Source organism: Bactrocera tryoni, unplaced genomic scaffold (assembly GCF_016617805.1).
Source record: "Bactrocera tryoni isolate S06 unplaced genomic scaffold, CSIRO_BtryS06_freeze2 scaffold_25, whole genome shotgun sequence".
NCBI classification, from domain to species: domain Eukaryota; kingdom Metazoa; phylum Arthropoda; class Insecta; order Diptera; family Tephritidae; genus Bactrocera; species Bactrocera tryoni.
This window is the reverse complement of record NW_024395977.1, coordinates 7,682,614-7,704,280: the sequence shown is the minus strand read 5'-3', so window position 1 is coordinate 7,704,280 and position 21,667 is coordinate 7,682,614. Positions and strand designations below refer to the sequence as shown.

At 35.6% G+C, this 21,667-nt stretch overlaps 1 protein-coding gene across 3 annotated transcripts in view; it reads right to left on the bottom strand.

Annotated features, from left to right (window-relative positions):
* Window positions 1-21,667, bottom strand: part of LOC120780966 (cadherin-86C) — a 144,370-nt gene that overhangs the window by 100,535 nt on the left and 22,168 nt on the right. Inside the window, exon 2 of one of the 3 annotated variants that reach the window (XM_040113195.1) lies at window positions 15,758-15,950. The exons of the other annotated variants lie outside the window; for them this stretch is intronic. Coding sequence (XP_039969129.1) covers window positions 15,758-15,950 — 193 coding nt within the window. The remainder of the gene's footprint in view (window positions 1-15,757; window positions 15,951-21,667) is intronic. 3 annotated transcript variants of the gene reach the window in all.

The window sequence follows — 21,667 nt, the reverse complement described above, 5'->3', positions numbered from 1 at the left end:
TGTGTATTTGACAGATGTCGCTTGCAGTCTGTCGTGCTCAATTTGTTCAGCACTTGACTCTTTGACAAAACGCAAGTTTCGGCCATTGGTTGACCGTGACAACGGAGATACGAAAGAAGCGTGCGACACTTGTTATTATGAATGTACATATGTACATATGTATGTATATGGCTCGCATTTGCTTTCGTAAACGTACAGACAAATGTGCCAAAGAAATAATATATGTAAGTATGTACACATGCACATATGCATGTGTCATAGAAATTCTATTGGTACAAATATGGAAATGATAACGAAATAATGCGAATATGCATATTTCATGAAGGTCATTAATTTTTTTTAAGAAATGAAGTTCATTTGACACATCTTCGCTTTGCAATAGACGAAATAAATATAACTTTTTTGAAATAATTAAAAAATTAAAAAATAAAATTAATTATTTTTTATCTATTTTTTTACGATTTTGTAAAAAATTAAAATTTTTACAATTTTTCTGAAAAAAATGGTTCATATGATACAAGATCACGCATATGTGTCTCAGAGAATGCTTCTCTACATTCGTTGTGTGACTTTGCATATTTTTCTTCAAAGCATTTCTCTTTATTCATTCACGCATGAATTCAGACGCTTTACACATATTTCTGCCATTGCACATGCTCAATTCTGCTAAATAGCAGCGAGAATGGTGAAATTCCGTGTCGCAATTTTATAAGCTCTGTTAACCGTCCAATCGAACATCATACAGAATTCAATTTGCACCTTCTCTATGTTTTAAGTTCTCTGGTTGAACCTTCTCTATATTAGACGTTCTCTGGTTGTATAATATTATATTAATACTGCTATCATTGGCACATACCCATAGTTGCGCACCATATGACCATACCGGCTTGATTATTTGTTTATAAAGAAGTAATTTGCTGTGTATGGACAGGTTTGACCTTCGCCCAAATAACCATTTCATTTCCGACAATTTCAGATTAAGTTCAATCCATTTTATTTTAATATGCTCTTTTCAACGTAATCTAGCATCGAGCGTGATGCCAAGATATTTAGCTGTATTTGCATATCGTATTGATAAGTGATTCTTTTGTTTGTAAAATTTACATGAACCGATTTGCCACCGTTTAGTTTTATTCTCCATTTTTTACTCCAACTTACTACAGAGTTGATTGCATGTTGCAGGTTTGGTTTAGTGCAGCTTTTTCTGCTGTTTTTTTGACGCTTACTATTGCGGTGTCATCAGCAAAAGTGGCAGTCATACTGTTTGGTGTTAATGGTAAGTCTCTTGTATACAGAATATATAAAAGTGGACCTAAGATAATTCCATGAGGAACTGCTGATTCAATTTCTTTTAGTTTGGAGAATTCATTTCCTTGTTTTACACGGAAAAATCTCACGGTGATATACGATTCTAAAAGAGCACAATACTCAATCGGAAGGCATGATTTTAGCTTTTGCATAAGACCTTCGTGCCATACCTTGTCAAATGCTTGTGCAATCTCCTCCAGGGATTTTTCTATTTCTGATGTTATTCTGTGAATTTGTTCTATTGTTGAATGCTTGTTTCTTTTCGTCGATTATAGATTTTAATCTTATATAAATTAATTTTTCACAAAGTTTTGAGATTTGTGGAAGTAGCGAAATTGGTCTATATGACGAGATTACGTCAGGATCCTTTCCTGGCTTAGGAACCTTAACAACTTCGGCAACTTTCCAAAGGCTTGGAAAATGTGTCAGACGAATTGCTGTATTGAAAAGATAGGCAAGCTTCCGTAAACATTTGTATGGTAACTGCTTTAACACTTCAGCTGTAATTAAATCGAAGCTAGCTGCTTTCTTAACTTTAAGCTTTTTAATTTCACTTTTAAGTTCACAAATGGTGATTGCTGGGATTGTTGCATGATCCTGTTAAATATTACAGAAGAACACGATTTCACTATCCTCGTTTGGACGAAAGGTTTCAGCTAGGTGTTTTGCAAATGCATTAGCTTTATCACAATCACTTCTAGCCCATGTATTGGAAGCAATTTTTAGTGGTACAAATTGGCTTTTTGGACGTTTCAGGTACTTTGTACTTTTCCAGAGTGAGTAATCATCTTTTTTGTCAGCGGATAGTTGAGATAAATATTTATTAATTGACTCATTCTTAATATGAGCGATTTCTCGTTTTAATTCAGCAATTGCTTTATTAAGGTTGATTTTGTCGAGTGGTGAGCGGGTTTGTTGCCATTTCCGTCGAAACTTTCTTTTCTTAATTAGGTGGATTTTTTTTCTTTAGAGTAATTTGAGCCTATAATTATTCGCTTTATCTCCGGAGTATTATCCCAAGCTGCTTGTTGAATTTCTTTCGTAAATGTGTTAACTTCTAACTCTAGTTGTTCAATTGTTGTGTTGGTTTAAATATTGTGCGTACTGATTTTTCATCCTCATAGTGTTTAATGCTGTTTTTAACAATAAAAGCAGTGCCTCCCCTCCCTCAATTACTAAGGTCGATTGTATGATAGACATCGTAGTTCTTGAAAGTTATATGGCTGTGTCTCGTAAAATGAGTTTCAGATATTAGACATACATCTATTTCTCTTGATGCTCTTCTTGGTGCTTTAATAGTCCATTTGCATTCCATGTCATAATTCGGAGAGCACCATTCAGGCCTTAGAATTTGTTTTATTTTTATTTTTTTCGAGGTTATCTAAACGGCTGCACAGATCGATATCGAATTTATCTTGTTTATTTAACATCTCAAGGATTTGAGTTAGTAGGTCTTCGGTAATCTTTGTGTTTTTTTCGTTCACCACGTTTAAGTTGCTTTTCAGTACTTCAGAAAAAGTGAGCTTACTCGTCTGTACACGATTCTACTTGTTGTCAGTCCTTTTGTTACCAATGGGTGGATTATTTGATGTACTGAGCAAATTTTTGGAAACCTTTTGTTTCTTCAAGTTTTTGGCACTCGATGGTTTTGTGCTTACCACCGCATTTAACGCACTTTGACATTTTGCCACAGAAGTTCTTGGTGTGTTCAAATGCCTGGCAATTTTTATATTATGGAATAAGTTTAGAATTCCTAATAGGATCGATAAAAACAACGGTGTGAAGAATGTGTGTGAAGAATGTCTTCATTAGAATCAAAAGTAGTATCTCAAATGAGATATTAATATCAAGCGAAGAAGTTAAAGGAAGAGAATTATTTATTTGGACGAAGATCTACAACAATTGCATTTTGATTCAGAGCTAAACCACATAATTTAAAAAAAAAGGGCCTAATTCATTTCTCTAAAATATGACACATTTTGACGAACTACCTAGAGGGTTTAAAGTCAAATGTAAAGTCGGGAATATTATATATATGTAGGCTATATTGGGTGCATAGAAAGGTCTGAGCTAATTACATTAATCCAATATGTCAAGTTACAGCTTGCACGTACAGACGGACGAACAGGCATTTTATGATATCTGTAGCAACTTGTTGCAAAAGTATACAAATGCTGCACAAGAGTTCAACATCAAGTGTGAAAAGATTACAATCATAATTGATATGTTATTAATTTATTCAAAAGTTGATATCCTCACATAGTTTTATTACTAAATTTTGCTTTGTGTATTATAATAAAAGATTTTTAATTAATGATACATATGTGGATTTAGAGCATGGAGTCATGTGTAAAAGTTCACGCAAGTAAGGAAAGTTCTCTAATTGCCATTTACTCGGGAGTGGCCAGAAACGATTATTTTACAAAGGGCTCAAATACCTCACCACTTCCGGTCTCTGACCAAGTATCCTTTAGGTAGCTTAAAAAAACGCACCCAATGAAAAGAAACAAAAAGTCTCGAATGAGTGACCGCCATTTTGATGACGACCATGGCAAACGAATTAAGGACTATGATTTGAGGGCACGCACCTTGAATGTCCGGTCCCTTAATTGGGAAGGTGTCGCTGCCCATATGGTTGATGTCCTCGTGAAAATAAAGGCTGACATCACCGCCGTCCAAGAAATGCGATGGAGGAGACAAAGACTGAGACGAGTAAAACCTTGTGGCATTTATTACAGTGGCCATATAAAGGAGCGCAAATTTGCTGTGGAATTCGCGGTGAGAGAGAGACTCCGTCGCCGAGTACTGTCATTCACCCCGGTGGATGAACGAGTAGCTACAATTCGCACCAAAGCGAAGTTCTTAAACATATCGCTGATTTGCGCCTACGCCCTGACGGAAGAAAGGGCGATGTGACCAAAAATGCTTTCTATGAGCGCTTGGAACTTGAAAACTGCCTCCGCCACTATATAGAAATCCTGCTTGGCGACTTTAATGGCAGGGTGGGCAAAGAAGGTATCTGTCGCACTACGGTCGATAAATTCAGCCTCCACGATGAAGCATCTCCATATGGGTTGAGGCTGATCCGGGGCCCGAAATATGGTTATCTGTAGTACTAGATTCCAGCATAAGAAAATTTATCAAGCCACCTGGCTGTTTCCGGACAGAAATACCACCAACCAAATTGATCATGTTGTGATAGACGGAAGACACTTCTCCAGTGTTATAGATGTGCGTGCTCTCCGAGGCCAAGAAGCTGCAATCACAACAGATAGCCGAACGATTTTCTTTTCGGCTTGCACTCCTGCTCTCTGAGAGCATTCGTCAACAACTCGGTATAAGGGAACTGTGGGACGGCATTTCAAGCTCCTTTCGTACAGCTGCAACCGAAACCATTGGTTTTCGGAAAATGCAAAAAAACACCTGGGACGACGAGGAGTGCCGTGTTGCAGCGGAGAGAAAACAGATTGTTTACCTCGCAACGTTTCGATCGACCACAACACGTGCGGGATGGCATAGATACCGAGAGTTGAAGAGGGAAGCGAGACGCATTTGTAGACAAGCAGAAAGAGACCGAAATGCGTGAGTATGAAGAGCTTGATAAGCTGGGCGACAGGGGTATTGCTCGAAAATTCTACGAAAAAATCCGGCGGCTACACGGCGGAGGGAACACTTCTTCAGCCTGCTAAATGGCAGTGAAAGTACAACGCCAGGAGAAGGCGAACCCGATTCCCCAATCGATGACGATGGATCGGACGTTCCATTGCCCGACCATGAAAAAGTTCGAATATCAATTACCCGTCTGAAGAACAACAAAGCGGCGGGGGCCGATGGATTGCTCGCCGAGCTATTCAAACACAGGATGAGGAGCATGCATCAGCTTCTTTGTAAAATACGGTCGGGCGAAAGCATGCCCAAAGATTGGAATTAAAGTGTGCTCTGCCCAATCCACAAAAAGAAAGACCCCACAATCTGCGCCAACTACCGTGGGATAAGCCTCCTTAACATCGCGAATAAGGTTCTATCGAGCATATTGTGTGAAAGATTAAAGCCCACCGTCAACAAACTGATTGGATCTTATCAGTGTGGCTTTAGACCTGGAAAATCAACAACAGACCAGATATGCACCATGCGCCAAATTTTGGAAAAGACCCGTGAAAGGAGAATCGACACACACCTTCTTTTCGTCGATTTCAAAGCTGCTTTCTACAGCACGGAAAGGAGCTGCCTTTATGCCGCGATGTCTGAATTTGGTATTCCCGCAAAACTAATACGAGCTGTTCGATACCAAACGAGGTTTCAGACTGCTGCCGATGATATTAATATCATCGACCTCCACACCCGCGCTGTGAGTTCTGCTTTCTCCAGACTGGATAAGGAAGCAAAGAAAATGGGCCTGGAAGTGAACGAGGGAATGATGAGCTGTATGAGGTATACGACGACATTGACATAGTTCAGCGAATTAAGAGACAGCGGCTGCGCTTGGTAGGTCATGTCGTACGTATGGATGAAAGCATCCCAGCTCGGAAAGTATACGACGCAATACTCGCCAGAGGAAGAGGAAGACCCACTCCGTTGGATGGACCAGCTGGCTTTGCTTGGAATATCCAAATGGCGGCACGTAGCGAAAAGAAGAAACAACTAGCGCGCTGCTGTTAACTTGACTATAATCGCGTAAGCGGTGTCTACGCCAGTAAATAAGAAGAAGAAGAAGTGTATCAGGCATAAGATAAAATAATTATTAGTAAAATTTGCTTAGAGGATAATTTTATTTTCTTCAAACAAACATCCTCCAATCCGTGTGAAAATTTCTCACTAATACACGCAATGCTTGATGCGTTGTTCTGCCGCGTATACTCCAATTTTAGCGTTAATATGCAATGGGGTTGTTCATTGATACTTGGATATTTTAGGGCTTATATACAGTTAGAATTTTCAAACAATCAACTTTTTTAATGTTTATTAACCCTTCTGTAATGTTAGTAGTAAGTGTCACATGGGGTGTTAAGGTCACGGACTGACCTAGTCAGTGTTATGTAAGTGTATCCCATAAAAACCTTATGATTTGAGATTGTATTTTCATATTTCTTAAGTTTACTGACCACAAATTGAGTTTAATTTTAACATTTCATAGTTTTATTGATTATAATTTTATTTTGTTCTTAACATTTCTTAGGGTTTTTGATTATAAATGAAGATAACTTCCTGTATACTTGCTTTATTAATTGCGAATGTTCAAGGCAATATGAAAATGAGTGTAAAAAATGATGTAGGAACTGTTACCGTTTTACGATGTTGAGAGCACACAGATTTCTTGCAAATAATGCATCTATGCTCCCGAGTAAACTGCGCAGGTGGCTCGCTGACTTGCTTTTTTATTTTTTGGAGCAACACCCGCCGAAGTGCTAGATTATTCTGCTTCTGCCTGAACAATGAAGACAATGTCAGCGGACAACTGATTTTTTGTAGGCGTTTTCTACGACTTATTTCACCCTGAACAAGGCCTAGGACAAGATTTTCGAGAAAAAGCTTACGCTTATATGATTTTGATGCGTTCCAATTAAGGGATTTCTGTCCATAAGGTGTTTGCATTTAGCGTCGGACAATATTCGAGAAAAAAGATACAGGCTAACGATTAGTGTGCCTTTTAAAATTATAAAAATAGATTATTTCAATAATGTTTTTGTTATGATGCAAAGAACTAATACAGTAATCATGTTATACTTTTTAGAAATGTATTGAACAATGGATAGTTGTCCATCAAAGAAGAAGCGACTGCTTAGTACTGGTAATCTAAAATGCCAAATCTCGAGTTGTAAAAGAGTTATCTGTCGTTATATTCCGTCATTCATACCCACTCACTAGATCCAACACTAGCAGTTGGCCTTGGTTTCGCTTCAGTTGTGTAGCAGCTGAATCTTTATCCAAATTTATTTGAAAATTTAGACAAAATTTTGTATGCATATCAGCAGCTACCCATGCTTTTATCCCGTATTTACTTGGCTTACTTGGCATGCGACCGATTTGCGCCTGTAATTGTATGTATGTATGCAGTTTCTAAATTATGTAGATATTAACAAGTACTCATAAATGTACCATTTGAAGTACCTCTTAAGATCAGAATTCCCAAAAATCTATCTAATTCTATTTCATCAACAGGTTTATGGTGAACTCTTAAAATAATTTTTTATTTGCGGTGTAAAGCATAGGTCAAATGATCCTTTTGTATTTGATATTCGATGAATTGCATATACTCTAACCCCCTGGTGTTGTCCAATTATATTTTCTGTTCTGGCCTAGTGCTATTTGTTGCAGTCGGTTCTGTTGACCACTCAATGTCATTGTCCTTTGAAAAGTACACGGGAATGTTACTTACATCAGCTTCAGCAATACTTTCTTCTTCTTCACTAGCAATGTACTCTTTAGAAGATTCGCCATCTGACAATTCTTCCAATATATTCTCATCGTACTCAACATTACTGTACTCATCAATGTACTCATCTTCCATTATTCTCCGTTGTTTTCGGCACAACAACACATCCAAAATACTCGCCACAAATTGAGTTTCGGTTTTGTTGCATTTTACAAAATATCTACAATCTCTGCAGTCTTACAAAAAAAAATAATTGCCGAAAAACTTACACTTGACGCTTTAAACAGCTGATATTCACTGAATGACCTTATGTTGCCCACACGTTAGTTTTAATTGCGACACCTTTTTTACAAAATGATAAAAAATATTTTGCACATTTTCAAAGAAATTTCTCTCAATGCAGGAATTCGTAGAAGGATATCTTAAAGTTTTGTGTCTTTTTTGAAATATGAGAAAAAATAACATAAAAAAGTCAAGAGATGAGTTAAGTTAACAGACTGGTTAATGTAGATACGTACATATATTTAAGAAAACACACAGAAAATTTCATATTGTTCAGGTGAATATTTTCTAAGTTACACGCGAATTTGAAAAGGCAATTCAAAGTGCTCGGTAGTGATTTTCAAACTTTAAAAGCAAATTTTCTCAAAACGGTGTTTTCAAAGTCGGTGACCAACATTACTGGAAAACAGCTAAGCCGATTAGTTTCAAATTTTAACACGAGCTTCTTAAATATATTTTTTAGTAATTTATATATATTTTTTTATCAATAAGTATTTTTTTTGAACAATTTGAGTCCGAAATTGTAATCAAAAATCGATTTTTTTAGAAACCACCATTTCATCAAAACATGTTATTTGCTTATTCCTCTAGTTAATTACTAGATTTAACATTACTTTAACGAAATCTGTATGTTTTTTTTATTTCCGAGAATTCAGTTCAGAGATATAGTGGTCACCTCAATATGTCTTTGTTAAGAGGAGCTCCCGAAGATTAGCTGTAGTTCCTTTTCAGATAAATACATTAATCCAATCAATGAACCTAGGCTTTTTCCGAGTGAAATGAATTTTTTTTTAATATTAGTGGTTTTGTATTAATTTAAAAAGTATTTGGTAAAAATTTTGTATCGCCACGCCCATCGGTTTGGGCGCTACCGGAAGTCGCTTTTGGGCAACTTTGGGCCAAGGTGGTATATAAAATAAACAAAGACTTTCTTTGGAAAGCTTCCAATTATTTCTATATTATTTTGAAAATTAGGTGTGGTATGACAAAAAGCAGTTTCTATTGTTATTATAGCAAAGATGGACTTTGCATTGAAGGCATTTGGATATTGGTGTTCTTGTTTTACACATTCCCTCAAAGTCTTTTTTCCTAAATACAACCCAATGTTCCATTTTATCATAACTCTGCGAGTTTGATGGATTCGGCTGGAACCTGTACTTTTTTGACTAAAGGAAAGACAGACTACTTGTTGGGGACATAGTATCTAGGGATACTATATAGCTAGCCCTGTCAACATTCGATAGTCGTCCTCTCTTCTTTTCGAATGTAGTAGTGGTAGTACTCTGTAAAAGCTCCATTGCAACTTCTGTTTGGAATTTAATAAGTGGCATATATTTTTTCGTTGGGTTGGTCAAATATAAATATTTGCTATACAAAGCCAGGCATTTGTAACCGATGTTCCAAGGCACCAATAAAAGATCCTTATATACCACTTTTTTGAACGGTGGTTAACCTTGTAGAGTTCCATGAGCATGTCGACCAAATTCAACGAAATAAGAAGGCTTACTGACGTGAAACAATTATCAAAAAAAGCTTACAATTCTTGTGCTTGGGAACCCCTTTTGCCAAATATCACACAACATCCGAAGATATTCCCAATTCATAATCAGGACAGGTGCCTTCGCCAACATACAACGTAAAGTCGTAAACTAACCCAGAGTTTCCAGAACGCTTAAACATTTTCAGACCCCATTTTTGAGGCATAGCTGGGTTGTATTGTTTATATGTCGATCGTCCTGTAAAAATGAATTAGGCTAAAGTGTAAATTTTTTATAACATTACGGAAGGTATACCTTTGAACGAAATGATTTGTTCATCATTGGTGGCATTGAAACTGTTATAGCTATAAGCTTTAAGTCTTTTGACCATGTCATTTTGAGTTGTGGGAATTTTAGAACGCCCCAGTAGAACAAAATACCAATGTAACGTTTGATATCCTCTCTATTACATTTTAGCTCAATGCCGTGTTCTTGCAGGCCATACAATTCAGTTTGCATTGTCAGCAAATCAATTACTCGGCTATCAAAAAAGTTGCAATAATTCTCTATCGGCGTCATCAATTTGTCGCTTCTCCAGGCTTTGTGTTATTCCCAAACACTCTCTGGCCTTTTCTCCACTTAAGTGGAGACTTTGTTCATATTTTCAAAAAGGCCAATCTCTATGCTTTCTCCTTTTTCTATTACCCCATCCAAATTGTTCTCTAACATTATGGGGGTGTCTTCCATCTCATTTTCACTTTCTTCATCAGTTGGAACATCACATTCAAAGTTTACGATCGTTTCAATTTCTTCATTTGTCAATCCTTTCTCTACCGGTCTCATATCTAAGTACAAATATATTTATTACCACAATGGCCCAAGGTTGCCCACTAGCAACTTTAGAACTTCGAAAATTATTCACCTGGTTATTAGCTAGGCAAATGAAATTAACCTTAAATTAAGCTTAATTATATTCAGTTTTCACTTTTTTATTTTACTTATTTTTTATCAAAGTATATTAACAACTTTAAGGGGCTATACCAATGCGACACTTTCAAAAAATTTTTTTTTTTTGCTTTTTCGATTATATAGTATATTCAAAAATAGCCTGTGAAATCGGCAAGGTCGTATCTTGAATAGTTTTTGAATGGCAGCGTTCTAAACAGCGACCGCTCAGAGGTGCGAACATATACATATGTATAAGTGAAACTTTAAACGCGTTTTTCTCGAAACGACATTTTTCAAAATTGCTGACATCATAACTCAACGAGAAATTGACCGATCGACTTCAAATTAAAACTGGGTATAGTTGAATACATTTGCTATACAATGGGGCACGATTCCGATTACTTTGGCGGAGGGGTAAAAAAACCGAATTTCCGTATAAATGGGGTATGTGCGGATAGGGGAGCTTCTCCAGAGAAGAAATATCTAAAAATAATATAAAAATAACTTTTATTTTTTAAAATATTATAAAAAAGTTCAAAAATTTGCACTAATAACACATGGTATTTCTCTATGTTTCACTAAATTTTTTCACGTTTTTCACTCTGAATATTTAAATATACACTCTAAACATTGAAATAAGTTCACACTTCACTTTTATTTTGCTATATTTTACCTAAATTTATTAATTTAAAAATCACTTAGCACACTCATCGTTGAAAAGGTTAGATTGCTTACAATTATGAGGAAAACGAGCCTTGCCACATCTTAAACAGCAAATATGTAGGCTTTTTAACAATTTTTCTTTGTTTGTTTTTTCGCGTGATTCTTTTTTCTATATTAACTATAAAAGAATACTTTCTACATATGTATATGTGTAATATGTGATTTATGTGACTGAAGTACTTTCGCGTAGTACTCCTTTCTACGTTGGCGGCCTTTGGCCGCGCTTTCAAAAAATAACCCTGGTCGAGCGAGGTGGTTATATTTTTTGGTTATCTTGCACTGATATTGAAACAAAATTTGAGTTTTCGTTATAAAATGGTTAAATTTTGGTTATTATATCTGTTAGCGCTTTCCATTTATTTTTGATAATACGTTGTTTTGTATATTAGGTGACAATAAACATATATAATATGATTATAAAATATTATTACATAATATTACTATATAATATTACTTATTTGTTTATTAAATTAAATAAAGAACATATCCATATGAATGGATAGAGGAATTTTTGGGAAAGAAGGAATTTCAGCGAATTTCCTTATTATCACATGGCAGCGCTCCATTTCGTCGTAATTTTTAGCACACACATGATGTTCACTACGAGTGCAAAATGTAATTTTTAAAATAAATATTTTTTCTGTAAAAAAAACTGTTAAAAGTGTAAAATGTGGATTTATTTAAAAGTTTATAGTTTAATATAATTAATTTGAAGCGAAAAATGTGAGTAAAGTGTGTTTAATGTGGTAAAATAGCTTGTTGAAATGTTCGAATTTTGGGAATTTTTGATTGGTTGAAAATTGTCAATTTGGCATTGGGTAAATGAGCTTCCGGTAGTGACAAAACTTTGGAAAAACCAAAAAAAAAGCACCTGCAGTGACAAAAAATTTGGAATAAAAAAGAGAACTGTGAAAGAAAAAGAAACAAGTAAGGAATGGCTAAGTTCGGGTGTCACCGAACATTTTGTACTCTCGCATGATAAAGTGATAATCGAGATTTCATTATCAGTCATTTACATATTTTTCAAATACCGTATTTGTGTAAAGTTTTATTCCGCTATCATTATTGGTTCCTAATGTATGTATATACTATTATACAGAGAAGGCATCAGATGGAATTCAAAATAGCGTTATATTGGAAGAAGGCGTGGTTGTGAACCGATTTCACCCATATTTCGTACATGTCATCAGGGTGTTAAGAAAATATTACATACCGAATTTCATTGAAAGTAGAGTATAGAGTAGTTCCTGAGATATGGTTTTTGGCCATAAGTGGGCGACGCCACGCCCATTTTCAATTTTTAAAAAAGCCTGAGTGCAGCTTCCTTCTGCCATTTCTTCCGTAAAATTTAGTGTTTCTGACGTTTTTTGTTAGTCGGTTAACGCACTTTTAGTGATTTTAAACATAACCTTTGTATGGGAGGTGGGCGTGGTTATTATCCGATTTCTTCCATTTTTCAACTGTATATGGAAATGCCTGAAGGAAACGACTCTGTAGAGTTTGGTTGGCATAGCTATAGTTTCCGAGATATGTACAAAAAACTTAGTAGGGAGCGGGGCCATACCCACTTTTCCAAAAAAATTACGTCCAAACATGCCCCTCTCTAATGCGATCCTTTGTGCCAAATTTCATTTTAATATCTTTATTTATGGCTTAGTTATGACACTTTATAGGTTTTCGGTTTTCGCCATTTTGTGGGCTTGACAGTAGGCCGATTTTTCTCATCTTCGAACCTAACCTTCTCATGGAGCCAAGAAATACGTGTACCAAGTTTCATCATGATATCTCAATTTTTACTCAAGTTACAGCTTGCACGGACAGACGGACGGATGGACAGACAGACATCCGGATTTCAACTCTACTCGTCACCCTGATCACTTTGGTATATATTACCCTATATCTAACTCTTTTAGTTTTAGGACTTACAAACAACCGTTATGTGAGCAAAACTATAATACTCTCCTTAGCAACTTTGTTGCGAGAGTATAAAAAAACGCTTAAGTGTGCATAAGTGAGGTGAAAAAATTGTGCTGTGAAAATAGAAGCACATAAAATATTCAATAAAGGCATAGTCAGTGCTGTGAAGTATGTACCTTGAAAAATAACTCACAAACGGAAAAAAAGCCACAAGGAAATCACAACAACAACCACCAGCACAAGGATTGGAGAAAGACGCACAGGCATAAGCGCAGGCACAAGCACAGGCACATACACATACACTCATATTATCCCCAAAAGCCCCTGGCGGAAACCAAAGTGAGTTGTATCGTTCCTTTCAATTTTTATATACAAGTATTACATTCGTATACATATGTATGTATGGTTTAAAATCTAAAACTTAAATTTACGGTTCAGACCAAAATTCGGATCGAAAAATAAGTGAAAACCGTTACCAAACTGTTTTCGGTATTCGGTGTATTTTCCGGTAAAAACCGAAAAACCGCTAACAAAGCAGTTTGGTACTGTATATAACGGATTAGTGATTGCCGGTAAATGCTTACCGTTGTTGTGTTATAACACAAATCTATCCCGAAAAAATATATATAAAAATGCAAGTATTTACTTGTAAAATTTCCAGCAAGACCCCTTATACTCAATCAAATATAAGCAGGATTGCTTAAAATAAGCTACGGCAATTAGAAGCAAAAAAAAAAAAACAAATGCAAATGTGCGAATTATGTACATTTGATACCTTACATACATATGTACATATATTTCTAAAACATACATAGAGCATAACTGACTCATTTACTACTCAAATCATATTCATATATATATACATATTTCAAAATATGTATATACATATTCTAAAATCAGACAAGAAAAAACGTTAACTTCGGTTGCACCGAAGCTAAATACCCTTCACAGGTGCATTTCTGTTAGTAACTATGTGTTCAGTTTGATCAAATAATATATACTAAATTTCGTTAATATATCTTGTCAAATGTGAAAGTTGTCCATACAACAACTTGTTTCCGATCGTTCAGTTTGTATGGCAGCTATATGCTATAGTTAACCGATCTGAACAATTTCTTCGGAGATTACATTGTTGTCGTAGAAAATAACATATACCAAATTTCGTTAATAAATCTTGCCAAATGTGAAAGTTGTCCATACAAGAACTTGATTCCGATCGTTCAGTTTGTATGGCAGCTATATGCTATAGTTAACCGATCTGAACAATTTCTTCGGAGATTACATTGTTGCCTTGGAAAAAAATATATTCCAAATTTCGTGAATATATCTTGTCAAATGTGAAAGTTTTCCATACAAGCATTTGATTCCGATCGTTCAGTTTGTATGGCAGCTATACGTTATAGTGGTACGATATTGGCCGTTTCGACAAATGAGCAGCTTCTTGAAGAGAAAATGACGTTTGCAAAATTTCAAAACGATATCTTAAAAACTGAGGGACTAGTTCGTATATATACAGACAGACAGACGGACAGACGGACAGACAGACGGACAGACAGACGGACATGGCTAAATCGACTCAGCTCAACATACTGATCATTTATATATATACTTTATAGGGTCTCCGACGATTCCTTCTGGGTGTTACAAACGTCGTGACAAACTTAATATACCCAGTTCAGGGTATAAATATCATTAAATTTTCTTTTCGCGGCCTCTTCTCACTGCGAACATATATACATACATATGAACATATATGCGGCGCAATTATACAAATTATGTACTTACTAACAAGTGAATTTGCGAAAATTACCAACGCCGGTTTAATTTCTTTTAGTTGTTTCTTACCGCGAACATAATAAGTTGTCAAAAAAGTCTTGCGGTATTTTCGCTAGTTGGCGCTGAACGGGTCAACTAACGCTAACACGTGTTTGACTGATTGTCGTTCTTTTAAGTCGTTCGTGAGTTATAGCGTCGCAAACATTGAGTAAAATAAAGAGAAAATACGGCATATTTTACAGTACTACTACGATAAAGGCAAAAATGCATCTCAAGCCGCCAATAAAATTTGTGCAGTTTATGGACCCGATACAGTTCCATTTCCACCGCACAACGATGGTTTCAACGTTTTCGTTCTGGTGTAGAGGTGGTCGAAGATGCGCCACGCTCCGGAAGGCCTGTCGTCGAAAATTGCGATAAAATCGCTGAATTGGTCGAAAGAGACCGACATAGTAGCAGCCGTAGCATCGGTCAAGAGCTGGGCATGAGTTATCAAAAATTCATTTCAATTTCAATAAAAAAAAATTCAATAAAAATACCGCAAGACTTTTTTGACAACCCATTACCTCTACATAAATATGTGCATGTTATGGTACTGTACATATGTAGGAATGTACCTATATGAAATCAACATTTCTGTTAAATAGTGTGCCGATTACCCCAATTTATAGTAATAAGTTAACATATGTATATATTGCACACTCTTTAAGAGGTATTATTTTACTATGAGTTATTTAAAGTCTACAATATTTACATCAAAGCCTAACTTAACTGACAGAAATAACCTCCTCATATTACTGCTGGTAAAACTCTCCATTTTATACTATTAATATACTTGGCGAAAAACTTTAAAACGATAAGTTGCATGTTTGTTACCAATATGTGTTTAAATTCTATGTTTAGACTAAATGCTGTACTGTACGAAGATATATATATATATATATATACTAACTGATCATTCTCGAAACAAGGTGCAGAATTAGTCCGTTCTGGTAAAAACAAAGCCAATTGTACTGTTGAAGCCATAGCTGGGGGCTCATCACGTCCAACTTTAACTTCTTCAGCAATCACGGTGAGTAAAACAGGATCTCCAACGTGAGTGATAGCTGCGATTTCCTCCAGTGGCCGCATCAAAAATATTTCGCCTAAACAGCATTAATAATATAAATTACTGGTTACATAACGTAATGAAACGTTGGAATTGTATTTAATTTTAGTCAGAGAAATCTTTGCATGCAAAATCCTTATTATATTGAACTGTTTCCTATCAACGTTTTATAATCTCGCAAAGTTTTGTATTGTGGTAAAATTTTGTGCACCCATCAGTTGATGACAATACATTTAGAAATATAGTTAAACTATATATGGGTTATTCCATTTTTCGTGTAAAATTTTTTATTTGAGTTCCTTGAGGCAAGATATTGGACACGTATTTTTTTATTACGACTCAATATGAAAAATTTTGGTGTTATGAATTTTCAAAATTTCGAGAAGAAAAGTATTCCGTTATAAAAATAACTATAAATAACAATTTTTCTTTCACTTTTGAAGTATTCTTATTCACTTTTTGTTATAGAGAAATGTACAACAACGTTAAAAACTACTTCTGCAATAAATTTTTAATCTAAAACAACAGCGCACTGAGCGTTCGCATTTGATCGCAGGTTCTTTGATCCCACATGCCGCTTCTTCTCGCGCTATACGTTTAAAAAAATTTCAGCGCAGTCAGTACGTGAGAGAACAAGTTAGACAATTTGTCCAAATCATAATTTTATACAGTTCACTTTGGAATGTATATTAGTAAATAAGAAGCATTATGTACATTTTTCAAAAAAAAAAAAACGGAATTATTAATAGTTTCAAATTGAATAAAAATTAGTGGAGAAAATTTTTATTCTTATAACTTCAGAAATCAAAAATATGATACATATGTATGTATATGGGAATTAGGCACGAATGCAGTCCGATTCAACCCATTTGTAACATAATGCCCTACAAGGCGGGGATAACCAATTCGCAACTACACTTGTAGAGTTTCACCGCTTGTACTACTATACATATAACCATATCTAACTTTTTGTTTTACAATGGAAAATTCTGTTGTAAAAGTAGCAACTTACATCATACACAATTTTTGAATGTGTAAGAATGCGACGCACATATTGAATCTGATAGAAATTGCCGCCATTGAATCGCCATTTGAAGAAAAATTCGAGGAGCGTCCGTAAGTTTCTGATATTTTATTAAATTTTATAAAATTAGAATCTTTACGGAAAAACCGAATAATTCAATAAGAAAAGGCTTAAAGATGCAGTTAATAGCCTTATTAAAAAATCTTCGCTCCTACAAATATCATGCAACAATTCGATATACATACTATATGTATGCTGTTAGAATGCGATTGGACTCCATGTTAGAGTTTGGGTGAACCTGCTACACAGGTACATAGCAGAGATCGGCATGCGCTGCTGTTTCTCTGACTTTAAGCCTACTTACATTAAAAGAAGTGGATGACTGAACGCCAGCGCAAAGCATGCAGTGCAAGCGCACACCACCACCGCATGTGACGATCAATTTAACTCTTCAATTCCCAGTGTCACCTGTAGGTGACACAAGTTTGATATTTTTTTTCTACCACACCGAAATTTAATTTTTAAATTCTGCCACTATTGTAGCAAAGCCTATTAATAACACTAATTATTATTTTTTTCTGGCAACACTAGTCAAACGGCATTTGTCAAATTCGTTCATTTGTTTAGCGCGATACTTGAACAGTCTGAGTTTGTGTGATTTCTTGCGATATAAAGTGAAATAAAAATGCCCAGACCGTAAGTATTGATTATTTTGTTATTACATATAATAACCAAATATATAAGCTGTAATACAAATATATTTTACAATAAAAATAACTTGTCGCATCATTGCTATAACTTTGGAAATATGCCGTGGCTCCTGCAGGTGACACTGGGCAATATAATAACTTTACTGTTGTTTGAATTCATAAGTAAATAATAAGAAGAGTATTGTTTATAATAGGGCTTGTTGCAATGCGGTGATGTTGCTTTAAAGCTTGTTTACGTATAACAGGTTGACGTTATATGAAATTTCCGAGGAGTTGGAGGCCGGGGACAACCCAGGCGATATTATTTTATTTCCTCCTGATGATGGTGCGGTAACGGACGAAGACAGTGGGGATGAAAATGAAGCTAATATTCTTCATATTTCTAGTCGCATGCTTCGATCTCAAGTAGAAATACAAAAGAGACCTTCCATCTCTGGAGACAATTGTTTAGATAATCTGGAAGAAGAAGGGGAGAAGAAGCACCGAAAAAAAAGGAAAAAGGAAAATACTATAAAGAAATGGTACAGCAATGTCAGCAATACTTCTTTTATTACTTGCGGTAAAGGAGACTGTGATGAAGAAGTTTTCTTGAACTCTCAGAAGGAGATGTCTGCCGTCGAATGTTTTGAATTGCTCTATAGCGACGACATAGTAAAGTTCATAACTGATATGAGCAATTTGTATGCTTTGCAGAGAAATCACACTCTAAATGCGACTAGTGAAGAAATTAGAGTTTACATTGCTATATTGCTACTTACGGGATATTTGACGCCAAAGTACATGCGAATGTTCTGGGAAGTAAAAAGTGACACGCACAATGAACTAGTGGCATCTAGTATAAGGCGGAATAGATTTTTTGAAATTCAGCAGTACATTCATCTTTCAGATAGTACATCCTTGCCACCCAACGACAAATTCGCTAAAGTTCGACAATATTTCACGAACCTAAATGTAAACTTTACTGCCAATTTCGAAAAAGCTGGTTCTTCACACATTTCCATAGACGAAACTATAGTACCATACTTTGGAAGGCACGGTACCAAGCAACATATACACGGAAAACCAATAAGATTTGGTTACAAGCTCTGGTCAGCAGCTACACGACATGGATATTTGGTCAATTGTGAGCTTTATCAGGGCGCGTCCGGCCCTGGCCTGAAAATGCAGTTTGAGTTAGGCCTAGGAGCTGCTGTTATTTTAGAGCTCTATTCAAGATTACCAATTGAGTTAGGACCTTACAACTTATATTTTGATAATTTTTTTTACTGGATTACCGTTGCTAAAGTATTTGCGAGAAAATCGTTTGGGAAAATCGACTGGAGAACTGCAATTTGCCAAACTCAAAGGATATGAAAAAAGAGCCAAGAGGTAAGCTATGTCATAAAGTTTCGGAGGAGGTTATTGCAGCTAAATGGCATGATAATAGTATCGTCACCATTGCATCCAACTGCCATGGATTAGATCCCATCACAAAAGTGGATCGAATTGGATTTGTGGACAAAAAGCGGGCTAAAATTCAAGTTGATTGCCCAGCCATTATCAATATGTACAATAAGTACATGGGTGGAGTAGACCGTTTTGACGAAAACGTTCACTCCATGAGAGTAGCTCTTCGCGGCAAAAAGTGGTGGTTCCCGCTCTTTGCTTTTGGCTTAGATGCAAGTTGCCAAAATGCATGGATAATCAAAAGAAATTCATATAACAACTGGACCTACTGCTTTTACCGTCGAAATGGGGCAACTATCTACCATTTGCAAAAATATGGCAAATCTCCCACCCGCAATTCCGTTTGTGGTGTTCCTGTGCAGATGAGAGTGCCTTTCGAGGTGAGGAGTGCAGGAAGCAGAGATAAAGAGATGTTTAACTCCTCTCTCACTGGAAGTGAGAGAGCAATTGCTAAACGTCAAAACCACCTAAACTTTGACAGTTGATCGAGTTCAGGAGGTTTTGACGTTTAGCAATTGGAAACGAGCGATGGCCAGATTGAAACCAAAAAAATATTTAAGCGGAGGGATTAGTTGCATCGTTCAAGACCACTTATAAAAATGAAAATTAAATAAATTTGTAAAATTTAAAGATATTTGATGAAACGTTTTGTAATTTGAAGCATCATAGTTTTATTTTCAATGAAAAATGATTAAAAACGTTTAATGATTGAGAGCTAACAAGCTTAAATCCAATTATTGGGCATTGAAAGGACAAAAGCCAGTTGTTATAATATTCTTTAAAAAGATTTTAATAGTTTCTCCATATAATAAATAACCGCTATATAGTAATTTTTATTCATACTAAATGTTGGGTGTTTGAATTTAAATGCCCAAAAATTGTAATTTTGTTCAATCTGGCCATAATGGAAAATGTTATAAAAAACGCTAATTTTGAGGCGCTCTCACACTGGAATAAGTTTAACAACCCTTTATTCCTGGCAGGAAGTGCGGATGATCACTCGCAAATCGACTGTTCTTAACGAAGATGCGGATTTTGTCACCAACGCACTAGAAAAATGTGTGCCAAGTGTAATATTGGTTTGCATGTAAAATGCTGGTACAACTTTCATAATAAATAAGTGTTAATTTTTTTGTAATAAGTACATAAATAAAGATTACCTATCATAATAAAACTGAAGCCTTATTCCTACCGAAAGAAAAAACGCCTGTCTTTTGGAGTTTTCATTGCCCAATGCCCAGTGTCACCTGTAGGTGACACCCCCATAAAAAAAAATAGGGGTAGGTTACATATTTTTTATATTTTTTTTTGTTGTATCCAAATGTACCCAAACTGTTTTATATAAAGAGATAATATTTTTTTTTGCCAACTTGGACATGGGAATTGAAGAGTTAAGCTCGCATATATGTACTTACATATTGACTTCGGCAAAGAAGTGTTTCAAGTGTTACGCACGAGACAAGCAGACACTTTGTTTGACTTGTTGACGAAGACATAAGACCACGGTAGAGGAGGAGTAAGGTCACTATCAGCTGATGTTATGTAAACAAAGGCACAGCTGAGAGGTGCCACTGTAGAAACGTCAAGTGTAGTCCGGGGTTGAGTTTCTATTGAATTCCAAGATGGCCGACTTTTAACCAAGATGGCCGACTTTTAACCAGAAAATGGTTGCATTGTGTTATTTTCTTAAAATTTATGGAAAAGTTGTCCCAAAAATATTGGTTATATATAAAAGTTTAATATATTTTCAAAAGAAAATCGTTTTATTTTAATATATATTCTTAAAGATGAGAACAATATGAGCTAATACATGAAAAATTAAGTTATTTTATTTATGCCTCTTTTTAATTGTGGTAAGTTAATAAATGTTCACCACAGAAAAATGTTACGAACAAATAAGCAACCATGCCGAATAGTGGGGTCCAGATTATACTCATTCACAGCCTTATTTACATTTTTGCCATCGTAACGAAGGTTTTTGCAAGGCAATTTGTTTGAGTTTATTTCATGGTTAAATGCTTTACGATGGTTTATTTAGTTATTTGAATCTGGAAGAAGTGTGCAAATTTCCCTTGAGACGATAAATAACAGATCGGGTTGGGATTTTATTCCAATAAAAGTACGAAATAACTAAACATGGCCTCGCTAATAATGCTGCGTAATGGGTCAGGTGCTGTTCCAATTTTATGATTTAAGAGATGTAAAAGCGATACGCGATACTGTGAAGGACTCAAATGTATTTATGAACTTAGTTGGTCGGGAATTCGAGACAAAATTTTAAATTCAATGACGTGCTTGGGGAAGGTGCACGTCGCATTGCTAGGTAAGCTAAAATTAAACTTTATTTCAAAAGATTTACCATGTAATTTTTATTTTTTTTTTATAGAATCAGCAAAGAAGCTGGTGTAGAACGTTTGATTATTTTTCTGCTTTAAACGCTAGTCCCAAACCAATGAGCTTTTTGTTTGAGGGTGGAGGTAACTTTTTGAAGAGCAAATACTGCGGTGAGCACATTCGGATGTTGTACAAGCTATTGTCAATTGCGCTTAGGATCCCAATACTGCTGGTCAGGTT